Source organism: Centropristis striata, chromosome 11 (genome assembly GCF_030273125.1).
Source record: "Centropristis striata isolate RG_2023a ecotype Rhode Island chromosome 11, C.striata_1.0, whole genome shotgun sequence".
NCBI classification, from domain to species: Eukaryota; Metazoa; Chordata; class Actinopteri; order Perciformes; family Serranidae; genus Centropristis; species Centropristis striata.
The window spans coordinates 2721488-2738463 of NC_081527.1; the positions used below are offsets into that span (position 1 = coordinate 2721488).

Consider the following 16976-nt stretch of genomic DNA (forward strand, 5'->3'; position numbering starts at 1 on the left):
AGAGAAAAAAGAATGACATTTTAAGCAAGATAATACACTTTCAACAAAAGCATTATGTACAATATATTTGAAGTATTACATTGATTAATGTATTAACCTCACAGACAGTGTGAAATGTCTTAATCCCAAACTTATTAAAACAGGTTTATGAACATATTTCACTTTACTCAGACTTAAGTTCTTGCTAATCTATAGATATTGTGACAAATGGAAAATTTAAACAGTATATCTCTAAACCAAGACATAAAAGGGTATTGCTACACTCTCAGGTTAAGAAGAGAGATATTATCTATTTTTTATTCATTATTATTTGTTTTCAATAAAATCTTATTTCTGTTTGAACGTCGGAATGACCTTAACCATGCAAAGACTGGGAACACTTGACCGCTGGACTGCGGTTATTTTTCCACACTGATTACAAGCCAGTTTACGTGCGTTACAAAAAAACAGAAATGGTCCGGTAAAACGTGAAATTGAAACTGATGTGACCTTAACTTTAAAGTTAAACCCTCCATACAAAACATTAACATTCAGTAACCGTTAAGCCGAGACATGCCCGGACATGCATGCCGATGAAACATGCAGTTCCAGTCGACATTGTGTGGTAAAATCAACTTTATGAAATTTACCAGACAACTTTCTACACAAGACAAAATTTCCACTTTGACATAAAAATCCCACAAGTCCACTTTCTAATCCCTCTTTACATGTAAATTAGCTAACAGTTAAGTGAGGCATTTAGAAATTAAGCTAGCCAAATCACATTTAACGGACAGATACAAATAACTGCAGACAGCCCGAATGCACACCGTTAAAATATGGCGCTTAAACAACTCTTAACTTACCAAATTAGTGCTCCCAAAGCGAATATGAAAATAACGGAGGTCAGGGCGGTGAGGGCGGTCAGCACGGCGTTCACTGTTAGCGAGTCCTGCTGAGAAAGTTGCTTCGTTCTCGGCTTTTCTTGACGACGCGAGTAGCGGTAATGGCGGACTTTCCGACAGGCTTGGAGAAGAAGGACGCGCGCACGTGACGTGACGTCATCAAGTTTACTGTCAAACTATTTGAGTACAGTGACTAAAATAAATGAAAGCGGTCGAGTACTGTTAACTTAAAATTACAAATTTGTACTAATGACTCAGAAAATATGTGGTGTATTAACTTTTTTAATTTTTTGAGCACAGATTATTTAATTTAACAAGCTTTTACTGTCCGGTCTCTCTCTCTGTGTGTGTGTGTGTGTGTGTGGTCTGCCAGTGACCAGTGGACATACGACAGTTCTTTAAAAGAAAAAAGACAGATTCAGGTGAGAGACTAGGGACAGTCCATAATGATCTCTGTCTTGTTTTTTCTTCTTCTGAAGCGTGTTAAGCTAAAGTAACAGATAATATAAACCAGCCATCTGTATGTTGTATCAAATTACTTATGTAGGAAATGGTCTGCTACAATATATTTGTGTATGATTGTCAGTGCCAAGGGAAAGAGAGAAAGATAGAGAAGGAGAAAGGGAAAGGGAGAGCACGCAGGAAGAACCAGGTGAGAAAACAACAACAATAAATTGATATATAGTGAATAGTGGCGAGCAAAACAGTAACAACTCATACTCCTATTCTAATTTATTGGCATTACTGTAGGTGGCCTATATTTTGCATTTTGTTGTCCAAGTAGCTGTTACTTTGTTCAGTGACAATAAAGTTCAATCTAATCTAATCTAAAAAAAAAAAAAGTCTGTTGTGCTTTTACAGTCAGGAGAGTCAGTGTGGATGTTAAAGTCTCCTAGGAGGAGGACAGATGGGGAGACTGAAGACATTTGTGTGAAGAATTCTAAAAATCTGACAGGAAGGTTGGGTTGGGTTTGGGTGGACGGCAGATAATAGCAATGATGAGGTTTTGGACCGGGGAGTTTAAATGCCAGATGTTCAAAAGATGGTGCAGCAATGATGGAGAGTGGCCGAGGGTTGAGGTCTTGGTGGTGTTTTCCTCCTCCTCGGCCCTTAGAGCGAGGGATGTCCATGTATGAATATCCAGCAGGGAAGGTTTGGTTTAGTGTGAAATATTCCATGGGTTTTTGCCAGGTTTCAGTCAGACAGAGGAAGTCTAGTTGTTTAATTGTCAGTGATGAATTCATTTAAGATGAGGCTTTTATTGTTGAGGGATCTTGTGTTGAACAGGGCTTTTTTCAGAGGCTTTTGTTTTGAAGTTTGCATGGAGGAAGTGGGTACTGGGCGAAGATTGAAGGCATTCACGTGGTGGTTCTCCTGATGACGTGGTGAGTTGTTGTGGTGACAGAATGAGGAAGTGCAGCAGCTGTAGTCGGTCCAGAGAGATGGGACGGGAGCCTCTATGGGTGTAGTGACGGCGTCGTAGAAGTCCAAAGTGTTTTATTGCGGTGATAAGTTGGTAACTCTGGTCTCATGTGTTGACCTGATTTAAAAAGTAGGAGGATCACAACTCTTTCTCCTTCAAATCAAAACAAGACTACAGAGCAACACACACTGGCTGTGTGGCCCAGCGTCCTGTCATTGGACGCACACACGTCATAAATCAAAGTAATGGACAATTTAAAGACGTGAGCTGATGATGGTGTTTGATAAAAACTGACCAAAGTCAATAGAGTTCATCCTCTGAGGAACATGAACGTCTGAACCAACGATCCACGGAGACACTCTGCGAATGTGTCTAAAAAGGACATAAAAGAAGAGACAGTCATGTTAATATGAACATTAGAGAAACACATCATGGAGCTGAAATATGATACTGCTTCATAATGTGGACTGGTTCACCTCAGCTGACACATTCAGCAGCAGACAGGTTTTTGTACGAGTCTTTTTCACTGTGGGAGGCAGATGGAACGAATGGTACTACATCTTTGGCTCTGGAACTAAACTGTTTGTAGGTAAGAATAAACTTTCTTTTTCCTTCAGTTGTTTTATTGAAAATGTGTTTTAATGAGTTTCTGCTGCTTGTGACTTTTTTCATCATTAGTAGAGAATTCTTGCAGCCATGCAGCTATTGTTACATAAACAAAGCTTCATAATTCCTGAAAAGATGTTTAAATCTCACGGCAGAACTCAAGTTATTCTTTATTTCTGCAGGAGATGAAACTGATTCATATAGAAAAAGTTTGATATTGGAAATGTTACAAATATACAGTATTTGATCCTCTCAGTAATTCAGCAGCGCCTCTTGTTTTTATTAAACAACACACTATAACTATCACTATAATTGTGTTTTTTGATATATTTATCATACTGAATATGATACATCAATTAAATAGAATGGATGGAGACTAATGAGTCATTTCTATATGTGATACAGGATGATATCTAAAGGCACACACTTTTCTCTTTGTGTCAAAACACAAAATAATTATGAATTATATATGATGCTTCACATAAACATAAAGTAACAACCTTTAGGAAAGTATAGATCAATATTATGTGTTTTACTTTTTATGTATTATTATTATTATTTATTAATATTTTGATCTGTTTATTTAGCATATAGAGTAAACATACAGCGGAAAATGTATAAATAATTTTAACACAAATTTAGTTGTTGTATTATATTATATGAGCTCATGTTAAATTCTGTCATGTTATTTATATGGTCATTTAATTTTTGATTAACTCAGGGTCCTTTTTTCATGTTCAACAGTGTTTTTATTCAATTTGGAAGATGCAGAAATGTAATTTTATTTGGGTATCAAAGTTTCAGTTTTATAGCATATAGTGCAATTAAAAAGTAATCTGATTACATATTTTTGTTATCCAGTGGATCAAGTTGCAAATAATGACAAGAACTGCCGTGAAATTTCTGTTCAGCAGCTGAATCCATTTCAGAGTAATCTGCCCAACCTGCTGATATTATATTATATTATATTATATTATATTATATTTTATTATATTTAATTGTATTATATTTTATTATAATATATTGCATTATATTACATTATAACATGTAAAATATTATATTACATCAAAATATATTATGTTATATTATATATTTTATTTAATTTTAGATTATATTGTATTATGTGGCAGTTTTTTTTCACATATGACAGAATCAAACATTGTTGCAGGAAGTTAAAATTGCAAGAAAACAGTTTGTGCCAAATATAATAAAATATATAACAGATAGAAATGGTAAGAATTCATAGTTCAAAAATACAAAATTATTGAGATCATTAAAATGACAATTGCATTTAATTGAATATGTAAGTTATAATCATATGTGTGGAAAATGATGAAGAAAAACTGTTTTACACTTTCACAATAATATAATATTTAACTTCATCCTAAAGGATCAAGACCGTCTTTTTATTATATTATAACATATTGTTTTATATTGCATTATGCTATATTACATTATTTTATATTATGTTATTATAATATATTATATTATATTAAAATATATTTTAAACCTGACACTGAAAAATGTGGACATTTTCTAAGTTGAAAAAAAAAAAGGAATGAGAACATTTTCAGATCCTTTCTCAAATATATTCAATTAAAAACTGGACAGAGATAATATATTTAATGTTCAAATGGATATAAAGAAAAAGTGATTTTGGAATTTGATGAAAATGTATTTTTAATTATGTTTTACACATCATGCAAACTTTATATTAAATTATACTATGATATTATAATATATTACATTGTTATGATATGATATATTTACTTCATTTATTTTATTAAGTGGACATTTTTATTCCCATTTGACAGAATCAAACATTTTTGCAGGAAGTTAAAATTGCAATGGAAAAAGTCATAAAATGATTTATGTCTTGATTTGTTCCTATATAAATTGTAAAAGGTTTATTGTGGTAAATATGTGGTTAATATCCCAGATGAGCCCCCATTTAGTCATAACCCGACTCCTGGGCCATGACAAAAACGGGAATGGACAGAAAGAATGATGATAAATTAAAGGAGATTTATTGTGATAAAGTAAAGAAATCAGTCCAAATGTGGAGTGTGTCAGTCAGTTACATCAGTAATGTCAATGTGAGTGAATGAACACAGAGTTAAAGCAAAGCCGCCATCCTGTGGCTCCTTCAAGGACACTAACAAAAAGTAGTAACTGGGAGCCTCGCCTCTCAATAACTAGACACTGGACTGGAGCGTCAACATTCAATATATTGTGTTCCCTAACATGAAAATAATATTTGACATGAAGGTAAATATGTCCTTTATTTAAAATGTGTCATATATAAAAATACATCCCATTGTATGAAGGTACAAGTCATCATTATATGAAATGAATTTCTATAGGTAAGAAAAATGAATGATAAATAATGTGAAATGAAAGATGTGATCTTGTGTCCCCATATAATCCATGCTGACATTAGATGCTGAGTGTGTTTCATATGAAGGTGAATACAGTATATGTAGTGAACTTTGTGCTGTATTGATGAGTAGTTTAGTGATCAGAGTCCATGTAGTTTCCAGGATCACACTGAATGCAGTGCAGTGCTGTAAGCTGCTGTTGACTGTGTCAATGTGTGTCTGTGCTGCTTGTTGCTGCTGTCAAACTTCAGGTGAGCAGGTAGTGAAGCCCGTGGTGAGCGTGTACCCAGCAGCACCCAGAGCCCACCTGGAGGGGAAGAGCTCCCTGCTGTGTCTGGTCTCAGCCATGTTTCCTCCTCTGGTCCGCATCTCCTGGAAAAGACGAAAGGAGAACGGTCCTCTGGAGGAGCTGCCCCCTGCTGAGGGAGAGCAGCTGGAGCTCAGAGAGTCGGGACACACCGCCGCCATCTTGCTGCTCCGTCAGCAAGAGAGCAGCACGTATAAATACCACTGCTACGTATTTATAGTGGAGGCCCCAACAGAACAAGGTAATGAAGGCTCGTTGACTGTGTTCAGCAGTGATTCAGCTTCATGTAGAGACGCTGTCAAAGAGAGCAGAGGAGCAGAGGACTGACATTTCTCACTGCAACTCCAAACATTTCACTCCTTTTCTGTTTCAGAGGTTCCAGCTCCAGCAGCCTCCTGTCCTCCAGAGAGAGAGCCAGCAGACCTGCTAGCTCTGCAGCAAGCTGACTGTAAGATCACCTGCTGCCTCTCCTTCAATCACAATCTTTCCTTTTTCACTTTGCTTTTCAATGCCAACATTTGAAGTCTCTGTCCTGGCTCCATATAGCTCAAAAGCTGGCTGGGGCCCTGACTTGTTGTCTTCAATAAGGACCTCTGAGCTTTCATTCAAAGTGTAGCCGACCCCTGTCTTCATGTAAAGCTGCTTGTCCCGTCTGGAAAAGTCCAAGTTACACTGATGAAAATCTGATGATGTTCTGATGACATTTACACACTGTGTGACTCTGTGTGTGTGTGTGTGTGTGTGTGTCAGGGTCCTTCCAGTCTCAGTGCAGGGTGAAGCTGCTCTGCCTGCTGTACACAGTGCTGACAGTGAAGAGTCTGGTGTTCTGCTGTGGAATCGTTCTGCTGATGATCCTCAGAAACAAGGGACCGTCTACCAACTGCACACATGCTGACTGACTGTTTTCTGCCTTTTCTCACCATCAAATCTCATCAATTCATCTCATTCATCACGCTGATCAGTATTCACAAATATCAATGATGACGTGTTTTGGTTGTTATGTAAAAGGAAGACACAGTCATCCTAAAATATAAATACATATATACACGTATATATCTGCAGTTACTAAGTGTACATTTTCTCTGGTGTTATTGTGATATTTTAGTTAATTTCCACTTTGAGTTGCGACCTGTATAATAATAGAGATTTATTCTCAATCATTAGCTTCTTGTAGACATGTTATTAAGTATTTTCTGTTTATTTGATTAATTTTCATCAAGTTTATCAAATTCTTTCAGAGAAACATTCTCAATAAAGTGAAAAATCACAGACCGTGTCTTTTTGAAACCTCCTTGTTCTGATGTATTTCAGTTTGACTTCAGAGCAAATAATCAGAAACAGAATCTCTTAGGTTGGCTGTGTATGTTGACAGCTACATTTAATGTGATTCTGGTTGTAAGTAGCTCTGAATATACTTTCACACAGCGCCATGAACAAATGTACAGGAAGAAATGAATAGATGTGTGAAATGAATAAGTGTGTAGGTGTGAGTATTCTCCAGGTTCAGGGCTGACTTCTTTTATAATTGTGTCAGTGTGGCTGTAAAACTCTACGCTGATGACACTGTTGTTTACACACATGAACAAACAGCAGAGCGAGCTGCTTTGGCTTCTCATGTTTGCATGAAACAATAATGTTAGCAGGCAGTCTTTGTGATTTGATTTGAACTCGTCTGTTCTCTTTGGTCCTGAAGGCAGGAGCTGCGCCGTATTCCAACTGGTGGCACCGTACGTCCATTATTACTAACTGCCACACCATGGCCCATTGTTGGAGAAACAGGACGGCCCACTGAGATTACTGCCTTTATTGCTTTATGTCTGTTTATATTGTGGTATGGAAGTATTATTCATCTGTCTAATTATTACTGCGTTGTTCAAATTACACAGTTAATTATCTAATTATGATGGAGGTTCCACTGAGATAACAGTTACAAGTTTATTCTCAAAGAGTTTAAACCAGAATAAACTATAAATGTAACATTTTGCATCAGTTTATATCACTCTATTATCTACTCGAAATTAGCAGTTTCTCCCCCGTTACAAATCTGTCATATTGTTTTAATTTTGGTGCGCTCCACCTCCATGACCTCATGTGGGGCTGCTCCTACTGAAAACTGAAATTCCCCCCAGAACAAGTTGAACTTGCACTTGCTGTTCTGATCTATTTCTGGTCCTGGTTTTTCAGGGGATTTCCAGAGTGAATCGAACTCTGATCTCCTTCAGTCTTTTTCTTTTCTACACACTCTTTGTAGTGATAAATATGTCATTTGTGATTAGTGACGATTAATACTTGAGAAATTATAATCTAATGTTTACTGTGTTAATACAACAGTTTTTGTGCAGTTGAGTGTTTTTCTTTTCGTCACTTTACATCAGGAGTTAAATAAAAGTGTTTAATTGGAATAAAAAAAAATTATATACTGTAGGTTATAGATTAGCATTGTAAAATAGATTATTGTATGATTTCAGTCCCATAATTCATTACACAATAAATATCAGTATGCTACTATACTTTATTTTATAGTGTGATAAAAACTCTTGCAGTTATTTTAGAGGTAATTGTACCATGTTATGGAATACAGCATTAATGGTTTATTTCTGTCATTAAGTTCCTGTTCCTGAGACAGTGAGTACTGAGTGCTGAAATCTAACTGAACTTCCTCTAACGATTATTTAACCAGAGTGGACGGTTGTAACTGTCATTGTGTTATTAATGTGAGAAAGGCTGCAGAGCAGAAACCCACACAGCCCGTCTGCTGCAGGAAAGGAAGTGTTGATTCGCTGCCAACAGTTTGTTTTATGAGCCTTAATAACCACTGAGAACAGATTCATATCTGCTGCTGTGCACACTGTTGGGGTTTTCATCTGCCTCCAACCTGAGCAACACTTGTGTGGGTCTCACGGTTCAAAAGTGCTTTTTAGAATTATTAATAATTATACTAAAATTTTTTTATTTATATTAAATGATATGACTCTGTAAAACAGAGAAAAGAGCCAATTCAACTCGATCATTCTCATAAAGTTACTAAACTATCAATGTGTGTGTGTGTGTGTGTGTGTGTGTGTGTGTGTGTGTCTGTGTGTGTGTGTGTGTGTGTGAGAGTATGTGTGTGTGTGTGTGTGTCTGTGTTTGTGTGTGTGAGTGTGAGTGTGTGTGTGTATGTGTGTGTTTGTGTGTGTGTGTGTGTGTGTGTGTGTGTGTGTGTGTGCGTGTGTGTGTGAGTGTGTCTGTGTGTGTGTGCGTGCGTCCGTGCGTGTGTGTGTGTGTGTGTGTGTGTGTGTGGTCAGAATAGTCACATGTCTTTAGTCAAAGAGTCTTGAATTCCTCTTCAAAGCTGTATGTCATGTGATGTGCCATTTTAAATTGAAGTCAGTTTTTATTGATGCATATTGACAACATCAGTATTGGGTATGTTTTTTCTGTCTGTTATCATGTGGTGCTACTGATTCCTCAGATTTCAGCTGATCGGGAAGAAGCCTTTGAACCAATCCCAAACCACATAATACAAAAATATGAACACAAGTGCTTTCACAATGATAACAAATCCCTCTTAATTATAATGAACAGGTCTCTTCCATTAGAAGCAGACACTGTAAAAAAAAAAGAAGAAGTTATTTTAGCAAGTTTTTATCCTGCTTTTTCTACATTAATTGCAAATATTAACCACAAAATAAAGGTGGGAATCTGGAAATTAATATGATGGGATTTATTATATTTTCGTCACAGCATTGTTGAAGTGCTTATAGTCTTGAATGTTTAATTACAGGGAACTCTGTACGAATATATACATATATATATTATTTATTATTGTTGTCATTAATTTTTTTTTTAATTACTATTTTCTATTTTTTTATTTTCATTCATTAATATCCATTTGCCGATCAAAATATCAATCTATTTAACTATTTATTATATTCTATTGTTTGAGTTTATTTAAATAATTTGATCAATTCAATGAAAATAAGTCAAACAGCAGCTTATTTTATGATGAAATACTTTGTGAACATTCTTTGTCAGTTTCCCTTTAAATGGAATAACACTGTGAGACAAATGTCAGTCTGTTCCTTTAAGACGTTGAGGGAACAGTCATGATACATTTCATATTATTTCCACAGATTTTTCTTCTATTACGTAGGGTATAATTCTGAACAGTTGGATCATTTTCAACGTGAAAACATATTGCATCACATGTGTGACATCACATGTCCCTTTACGGTGTTAGAAAGGAGTCACAGCCATAAATAAAGTTTTTTACAACCGCTATGACCCGTTTGTCAGAACCTTAAAAACTTTTTCAAAACTGTTAACGCACATCACACCTGAAACACACAATTCCCCAAACAGTTAATTTCATGCTCAAAATCACGCAGTGTAACTAAACACAGACACACACTTCCAAAATACAATAATACACTAAGACAGTTCACCAAATCCACCAAAACACAGAAACATTTAGTCAGTCACAGCACAGTGTCATAAAAAACACTGACAACTGATGGAAGAACACAAACTGAATCACTTTGCATCTGTCAAATCTACTTTTTTCCCTTTTTCTTTTACAATCAACAGATTATTGTATTGATCATACATGTAAATTAATGTTTGGGATGATGTTCTTCATTTTTCATTTGTTGGCCATGGATTTTGTTCCTTTTTTTTGTACAACACTCAGTACAAAAAGCGAACAAGCCATGTCAGAGCATTAACAGTAAATGACAGGATTTGCAGTAAACGATTTACTGTATTGCAAATGAAAATGACTTACAGTAGAGTAAAGAGGAGGAAAAAACAGCATTTAGCTGTCATTGATTACTGTATTGTCAAATACACAAAAAGAAAAAGGAGCAGAAAAAATCACTGTAAAAGTGGAAGAAAAAAAATCCAATCTGCTCAGTCGTCAGCATTGGGCCACATATTTTCATTGACATCACACCTGATGTCTTCTCCGGCCAGACATCTTGGGAAGGATCTTTCTGCATGCCTTATCCAGCCCTGGCAGTGGTCAGCTGTGATGTCCTGGCATGCAGCAGTCACTGCATCCAACAGGGACATTTGGTCATGTGGATGGTGATGGAAAACTCCTCTATTTGGGTTGAGGAAAGGGGAGTAAGGGGCAAGGAAAAGGGAGATCCTCCTGGGATGGGCATCACACCAAGCTGTGACTGCAGGTGCATGGTGGAATGCCACGTTGTCCCAGGTGATCACATGTTAGCAAGTTACCCCCCAACTCACCCTGTCCCCTCTCCCCCTCAGGTACCAGTCTATCATACAGCTCCTCTACAAACTGGAGAAGGCGTTGGGAGTTGTAGGGGCCAGTTTGACTGTTGTGCAGGCCTCTCTATGTGACAACCCATGGTTGATGAGCTGGTCGATGATGGCAGCTCGTATTTCATCTGTCACCGTATCTCTGGCCCTTCTTTGAGCCCCACCACACATTCTAACTCTCCCTCTAGGCATTTTTCCTCACTTGTTTTTTACAAATCCTCCGCCTTGTCCCTTGTCTTATCTTTTGTTCTATTCCCTCACAAGATCTGCCTATAAATATAGGTGATGTGATTGGTGATGTGATTGAAAAAAGCCCAGCACCTGAACTGGGTGAGACGGGAATCAGAGGTGATCAATGTAATCTTCAATCCATTAGTTCTGAACATGAGGTTTTCTGTTTTGACAAACCGTGTGAAAGAAATTTGAAAATTCACCAGTTAACATCTACTGTTTTGGTTTTGATTGAGCTTGTGTGTAATAGGAGTTAAAAGTAATTTTAAACGTGTAAAATGTGTGTATTTTGTGTCAAAAGAAGAAGAATTGTGGCTGATGTGGTAACTGTGTGAAGAGTTTTGAAAAAGTGTTAAAAGTATCGAACAACGAGTCATAGCGGTTGTAAAAAACTGTATTTATGGCTGTTTGATACAAACTGAACTTTATCACAGGCAGAGAGCGCCACCCTGTGGTTAGTCACAGGAAGTGCAGGTACCCACATGATGATGATGATGATGATGATGATTTCCCACACACACACACACACACAGAGTCACATTTAATCCACATTTTCAGTGCAGGACTTTTACTTTTTCCAGGGTATTTACTGTACAACAAATCCTTCACTCTGCTTCCCTCTTGTGTCTGCAACAACTCAATAATTCACACAAAAGGCCTCGACACCTACTTCTGCTACAATAACTACTATTACATTAAAAAGTCAGACAAAGAAAAAAAAGGTCATTCTCCATATCAATGAATTATTAAAATAATCTGTGAAAATATTCTCCATAACACTGATTTCTTCACGCTGTACCTCTGTTATATATTTTCTTAAATCATCCTCTTTCACAAAGTGTCTTTCAGTAACTGGGGTTTCTGTTATTTTGTCCACCCCATGTTAATCATAACTCATATAAATCCAGTTATTCCACTACTCTTGTTCAGTAAAATGTATTAACACTTTACCTGTTTATTTCTGTCAGGTTTACACAAAATCTAATCTAACAGATTATTTACAGTGTGAAATTGAGAGCATGTGATGTTTATGCTTGTGTGTGTGTGTGTGTGTGTGTGTGTGTGTGTGTGTGTGTGCCCCAATGTGATATAGACGGACATTTCACAAGGATACCCACCGACATTAGGAGGACCTAAGTGTATTATGCGGACTATGCCGATAGTTTGTTGTTTGTCTAACTAAAATATTTCCTCATTTTGGGCGTCAGTCCTTATGAACCACTCGACCTGATTTTGAGTGTATTCCAGTGTATTACACAGCGCCACCTGCTTCTTGTGGGGTACTGCAGTTTGATGCACATTTCTGATACACACATCTGGCCCTCTGCCTTGTGATTGGCTGTTTTTGCCGGTCAATTCCAAGGTCCGTCCTATTGGCTGGTTCACGGATGTGGGCGTGGTTAAACCCCAGTCGGTCCAGACTCCTGCCATTTACTGATTAAACGACAACGTTATGGATAATGGAGTCTGTGGGCTTTTAAAAGAAGAGTTTCTGGGTGAAAAGGTAAGAATATTTGAAATTACACCTTATTTCTGCTTGAATATTAAGTTGCTCTGTATATTACAGAAAAATTCCACACAGTGAGATAGCACTTGTCTTTCTGGAAAGAGAAGCAAGGTGAGATGAAGTTCTGATGGCATACCTTTTTATTTTATTGCCATTGTCAAGCCAGAGTTGCTTGTTTATAGTCCATGTGGTGAGCTAGCTAGATGCTAACAGGCTGCCCTGCTGCCGGCTGTTAACGAGCTCGTTAAGGAGCTCTGTGCTTGTTTTTACTCCATGTATGAAGAGAGAGATTGTGCAGTGGTAAAGTTATTTAGTTTATTTCATTAAACTAACTGAGGCATTAAAGCTAATGGAGCATCATGTTGATATGAAGGCTTAAACAACTGTACACAGATCAGACTATGATTTCTTGTTGAATTGGTTGATTCATTTCTTGACTGAAAAGGCTGTGATGGAGTTTTCTCCTTTATTTCACTTTTTTTTTTAATCAGTCTGACTTGGCCTAATTAGTTGCTTGTTATAATAATATAACTATAAAACAAGAAAAAACTAATCTCATGTCAGAATCAAAACCCTGATAATATCCCAAAACAATGTGACCATTACTGTCACATTACACAGTAAATATAGTAGGCTAATGTTGGTAACCTGCTATAATTGTTAAGTTTCACATATATTAAAGTTTCTGGCTGTTTCAAAACATTTATTTAATTATTTATTTATTTTATTTCCCACATAAAGCACTCACATGACAAACCACAGAAAAGGGGAAAAAATAAACAAATAGCACAGTACGCAGACAAGAAACACACCAAAATAAATAAAAAATAAAAGATAAAAAAATAAAATAAAATAAAAAAAATAAAGTAAAAATAGTAAGGTATTACCGATACATCTTTCATTTACTGTCAGTCATTCAGTCAGAATCTGCAAAACATTTATTTTTTACTTTATTATATTGTTCTCATGCTTGTTGTAAAAAATCTTCAGAATTCTGGAGTAAATTCCTGAGAGAAGCAGAATGTCGAGGAGCCAGAGACGTCTATGTGCACCCAGAAGGCACCAAGACGTCGACAGCAAAAAAACACATCTGCATGTGCATCAACCACCCAAAAGCTTTGGAAAGGGAACTTTAATGTGCTGTTTCATGATTTTATAAAGTGGAGACTCTTTAAAAGGGTGAAAGAAACAAGTAGAACAAATATTCTCTGTAATGTTCCATTACCACTACCTGTCTGTTTACTGTCTCAATGCTCTGTGTTTTACCTGCTGCAGATGATGACGGAGACAAACAAGACTGAGAGACCCAAACAATGGAGATTTGGTCACTGGACCTCCCACCATGGGTGGAAAGGTACATTCAGTCTAAAATGCTGCTTATTGACATGTATTTGTTTCCAAACCTACACTGCAAAAAGGTTTGTCTAAAAACCAGATAAAAACACTAAATCAGAGGGAAATTATCTTGCTGCATGGACAGATAATTTACCTTGACAAGATTTCTTAAATAAGGATAGTTAAATCTACAAATAAGCTGATAGTGTAAAGTTGAATGCTTAAGATAAGAAATTAACTGTCAAAACAAGATGAAATATCTAACACTTCTAAATCTAAAGTTTTTTTTATCTTGGTAAGAAACAAATAATCATCAGGTCACTCTGCTCGGGCCAGTTCATCACTGCTGGCAGCTTTCATTTATCTGGTTTTAAGAGTTAATTTCTTATTTTAAGTGTTCAACATGCTTATTTCTAGATTTAATAATCTTAGTTTAAGAAATCTTGTCAAGTGAAATTATCCGTCCATGCAGCAAGATCATTTCCCTCAGATTTAGTGTTTTTATCTTGTTTTTAGACCTTTTTTACAGTGTAAAGTCTACAAGCATGTTTCATTTATGCTGTGATTGTATGAGAGGACACCCAAGTGTGATATGAGGTCATTCTCTTTAAATGCTTTTTTAAATCAGGATTCAAACAGTATTTATATTAGATTTAGCTTTACTTTAGCATGAAATGAGAAGATTGAGAAAAAACATTTCTGGACAATAAATGTGAACACTCAGGATGCTGATGTTAGCGTGCAGTGACCAACTGCAGATAATCAGTTTGTGTTGACTTCAATGTGAGAATATCAACAGATGGAGGAAGTAACTGCTTCTAACTGACTGATAAACCCCTGAACGCCCCCTGGTGGCGGCCTGCAGTATAGCTCTAAACTGACCACAGGCAGGACAAAACTAACTGAGGACACTTTATATCAACAGGATGCTTATTATTATCAGAGCAGAAATCTCTCAACTCATCATGTTTGATTGTTTTTTTAAAGCGTCTTTGAAGAAAGTGAAGAGATTGAGGATGAGTGTGACTGTATCTGCTGTGATTGAGGGAATGCTGAAGCAGCTGAATCTTCTTTTGATTCTTTTGATTCAACTTTTGTGCAAAAACTGAGCAACAAATGACTGTTAGAGGCAAATTTAAAATGACATGAGATGAAACTTGATCAGCCCTCAGAGAGTGAATTCACATTAAAGCAGTAAAAGAAACAGTCTGAGGAGGAAACAGATAAAGAGACATTTAAAATAATAAATCATTCACAAACTATATGTTATAAACATTACAATGCTTTGGACAGCAACGTGACATGAGAAGTAGAAACAGGGAAAGTCACAAACTATCATGTGAGGAAAAAAAGTGTGAAAAAGAGCTTCCAGAGGATGAAATGTAAAGAAGAAAGCAGAATGTAATCTCTGTGTGAGTAATAATGTTTGTCAGCTCCAACAGAAGCTGAAGGACCAGGGGCTGAATGACGACGTCACACTGAGCTGGAGGAAGCAGGCAGATGGAAAAGTCTTCCACAAGGAGAAGAAGAAGACCAGCTTTCATTGAGATTTGCTGTAAATCAGAGAAAAGTGTGTTTCTTTCCTCAGAGTCCTCGTGTGATGTGTGAGAATAGAGCTGCAACAATTAGCAGATTAATCCACTCGTTGCAGCTGTTTTTACAATCAAATCATCATTTTAGTCATTTTACAAGCTCAAATGTCAAATATCTGCTGGTTCCAGCTTCTCCTATTTAAAGACTTCATGCTTTTATTGGTCATATATGGTCATAAACTTATATTTACTCATATTTAAACATATACAGACTCTTGGTTTATTAAGTTTGAATTGATGTGTTTGGGCTGTGGGAAATTATAACAGGCAATGTTTTATTATTTTTCACATTTTATAGGTAAAATAATATAAATTAGATTTGACTGGAATCAACTCCAGTGAAAATCCACCTTTAAACTTTAATGTTGTGCTGAATCATTCAAATCTACTTTAATGAGTCAAAACATCTTTCTTCATTTGAGTTAATATATCGCATCAAAACATGCCAAATACTTCTGGCTTTTCAAATATGAATATTTAATGCTTTTCTTTGTCATATATGGTCATATTCTTATATTTAATTATATTTAAAGGTGTTGGTTTATTAAAACAAGACATTTGAATTCATGTGTTTGTGCTGTGGGGATTTATAACAGAGATTTTTACTATTTTCTGACATTTCATTGATAAGATTAATAATATTTGATGACACATATTCTTTATGATGAGATTAGATATTTGGTTCCTTCAAATGGTTTTGGTTTAGAAATTAAAGTCTCACTGCTATGACATTTTATTTAGTTTATAATGAAATAAAGTAATATCCAACAAAGTAATGTTGTGAAAATGTTTGATGAAATAACATAATAATGTCTGCAATGAATTTAATACATTTCTTTAATCATTTCACAAATTGTTTATTTATATATATATATATATATATATATATATATATATATATATATATATATAAAATTATTGTTTTATTTATATTTGTCACAATTGATTTGTGTGATGATTTATTTGGTATTTTATAATAGAGATAAGGAACAGTCAGTCAACTATTATAACCCTTAATGAAGCCTAAAAACATCTCAGAGATGATGAAACTTTATAAAAAGATTATAGATCACAGAGGACATTTATTGTTATAAATCAGCAGTATTATGGAAAGTCTTCTCTATTATCTCTATTATAAAATACCAAATAAATCATCACACAAGTCAATTGTGATATAAATAAATCAACAATTAATAAACAATAAAATACAATTTGTGAAATAATTAAAGAAATGTATTAAAGTCATTGCAGACATTATTATGTTATCCCATCATACATTTCTCATCATAAAGAATATGTCTAATTTTATTAATCTTATCAATGAAATGTCAGAAAATAGTGAAACATCTCTGTTATAAATCCCCACAGCACAAACACATGAATTCAAATGTCTTGTTTTAATAAAGCAACATGTTTAAATATATTGATGAGATCCAAAACACACCCTG

General features: G+C 35.6%; 1 protein-coding gene across 1 annotated transcript; it reads left to right on the forward strand.

Moving 5' to 3' along the window:
* The first annotated feature begins 2751 nt into the window (after positions 1-2751).
* Positions 2752-6600, forward strand: LOC131980151 (immunoglobulin lambda-like polypeptide 5). The gene is made up of 4 exons (XM_059344336.1): positions 2752-2896; positions 5543-5839; positions 5972-6046; positions 6349-6600. The coding sequence occupies exons 1-4, from the start codon at positions 2752-2754 to the stop codon at positions 6495-6497; spliced, it is 666 nt and encodes a 221-aa protein (XP_059200319.1). The 3' UTR covers positions 6498-6600.
* The last annotated feature ends 10376 nt before the right edge of the window (positions 6601-16976 follow it).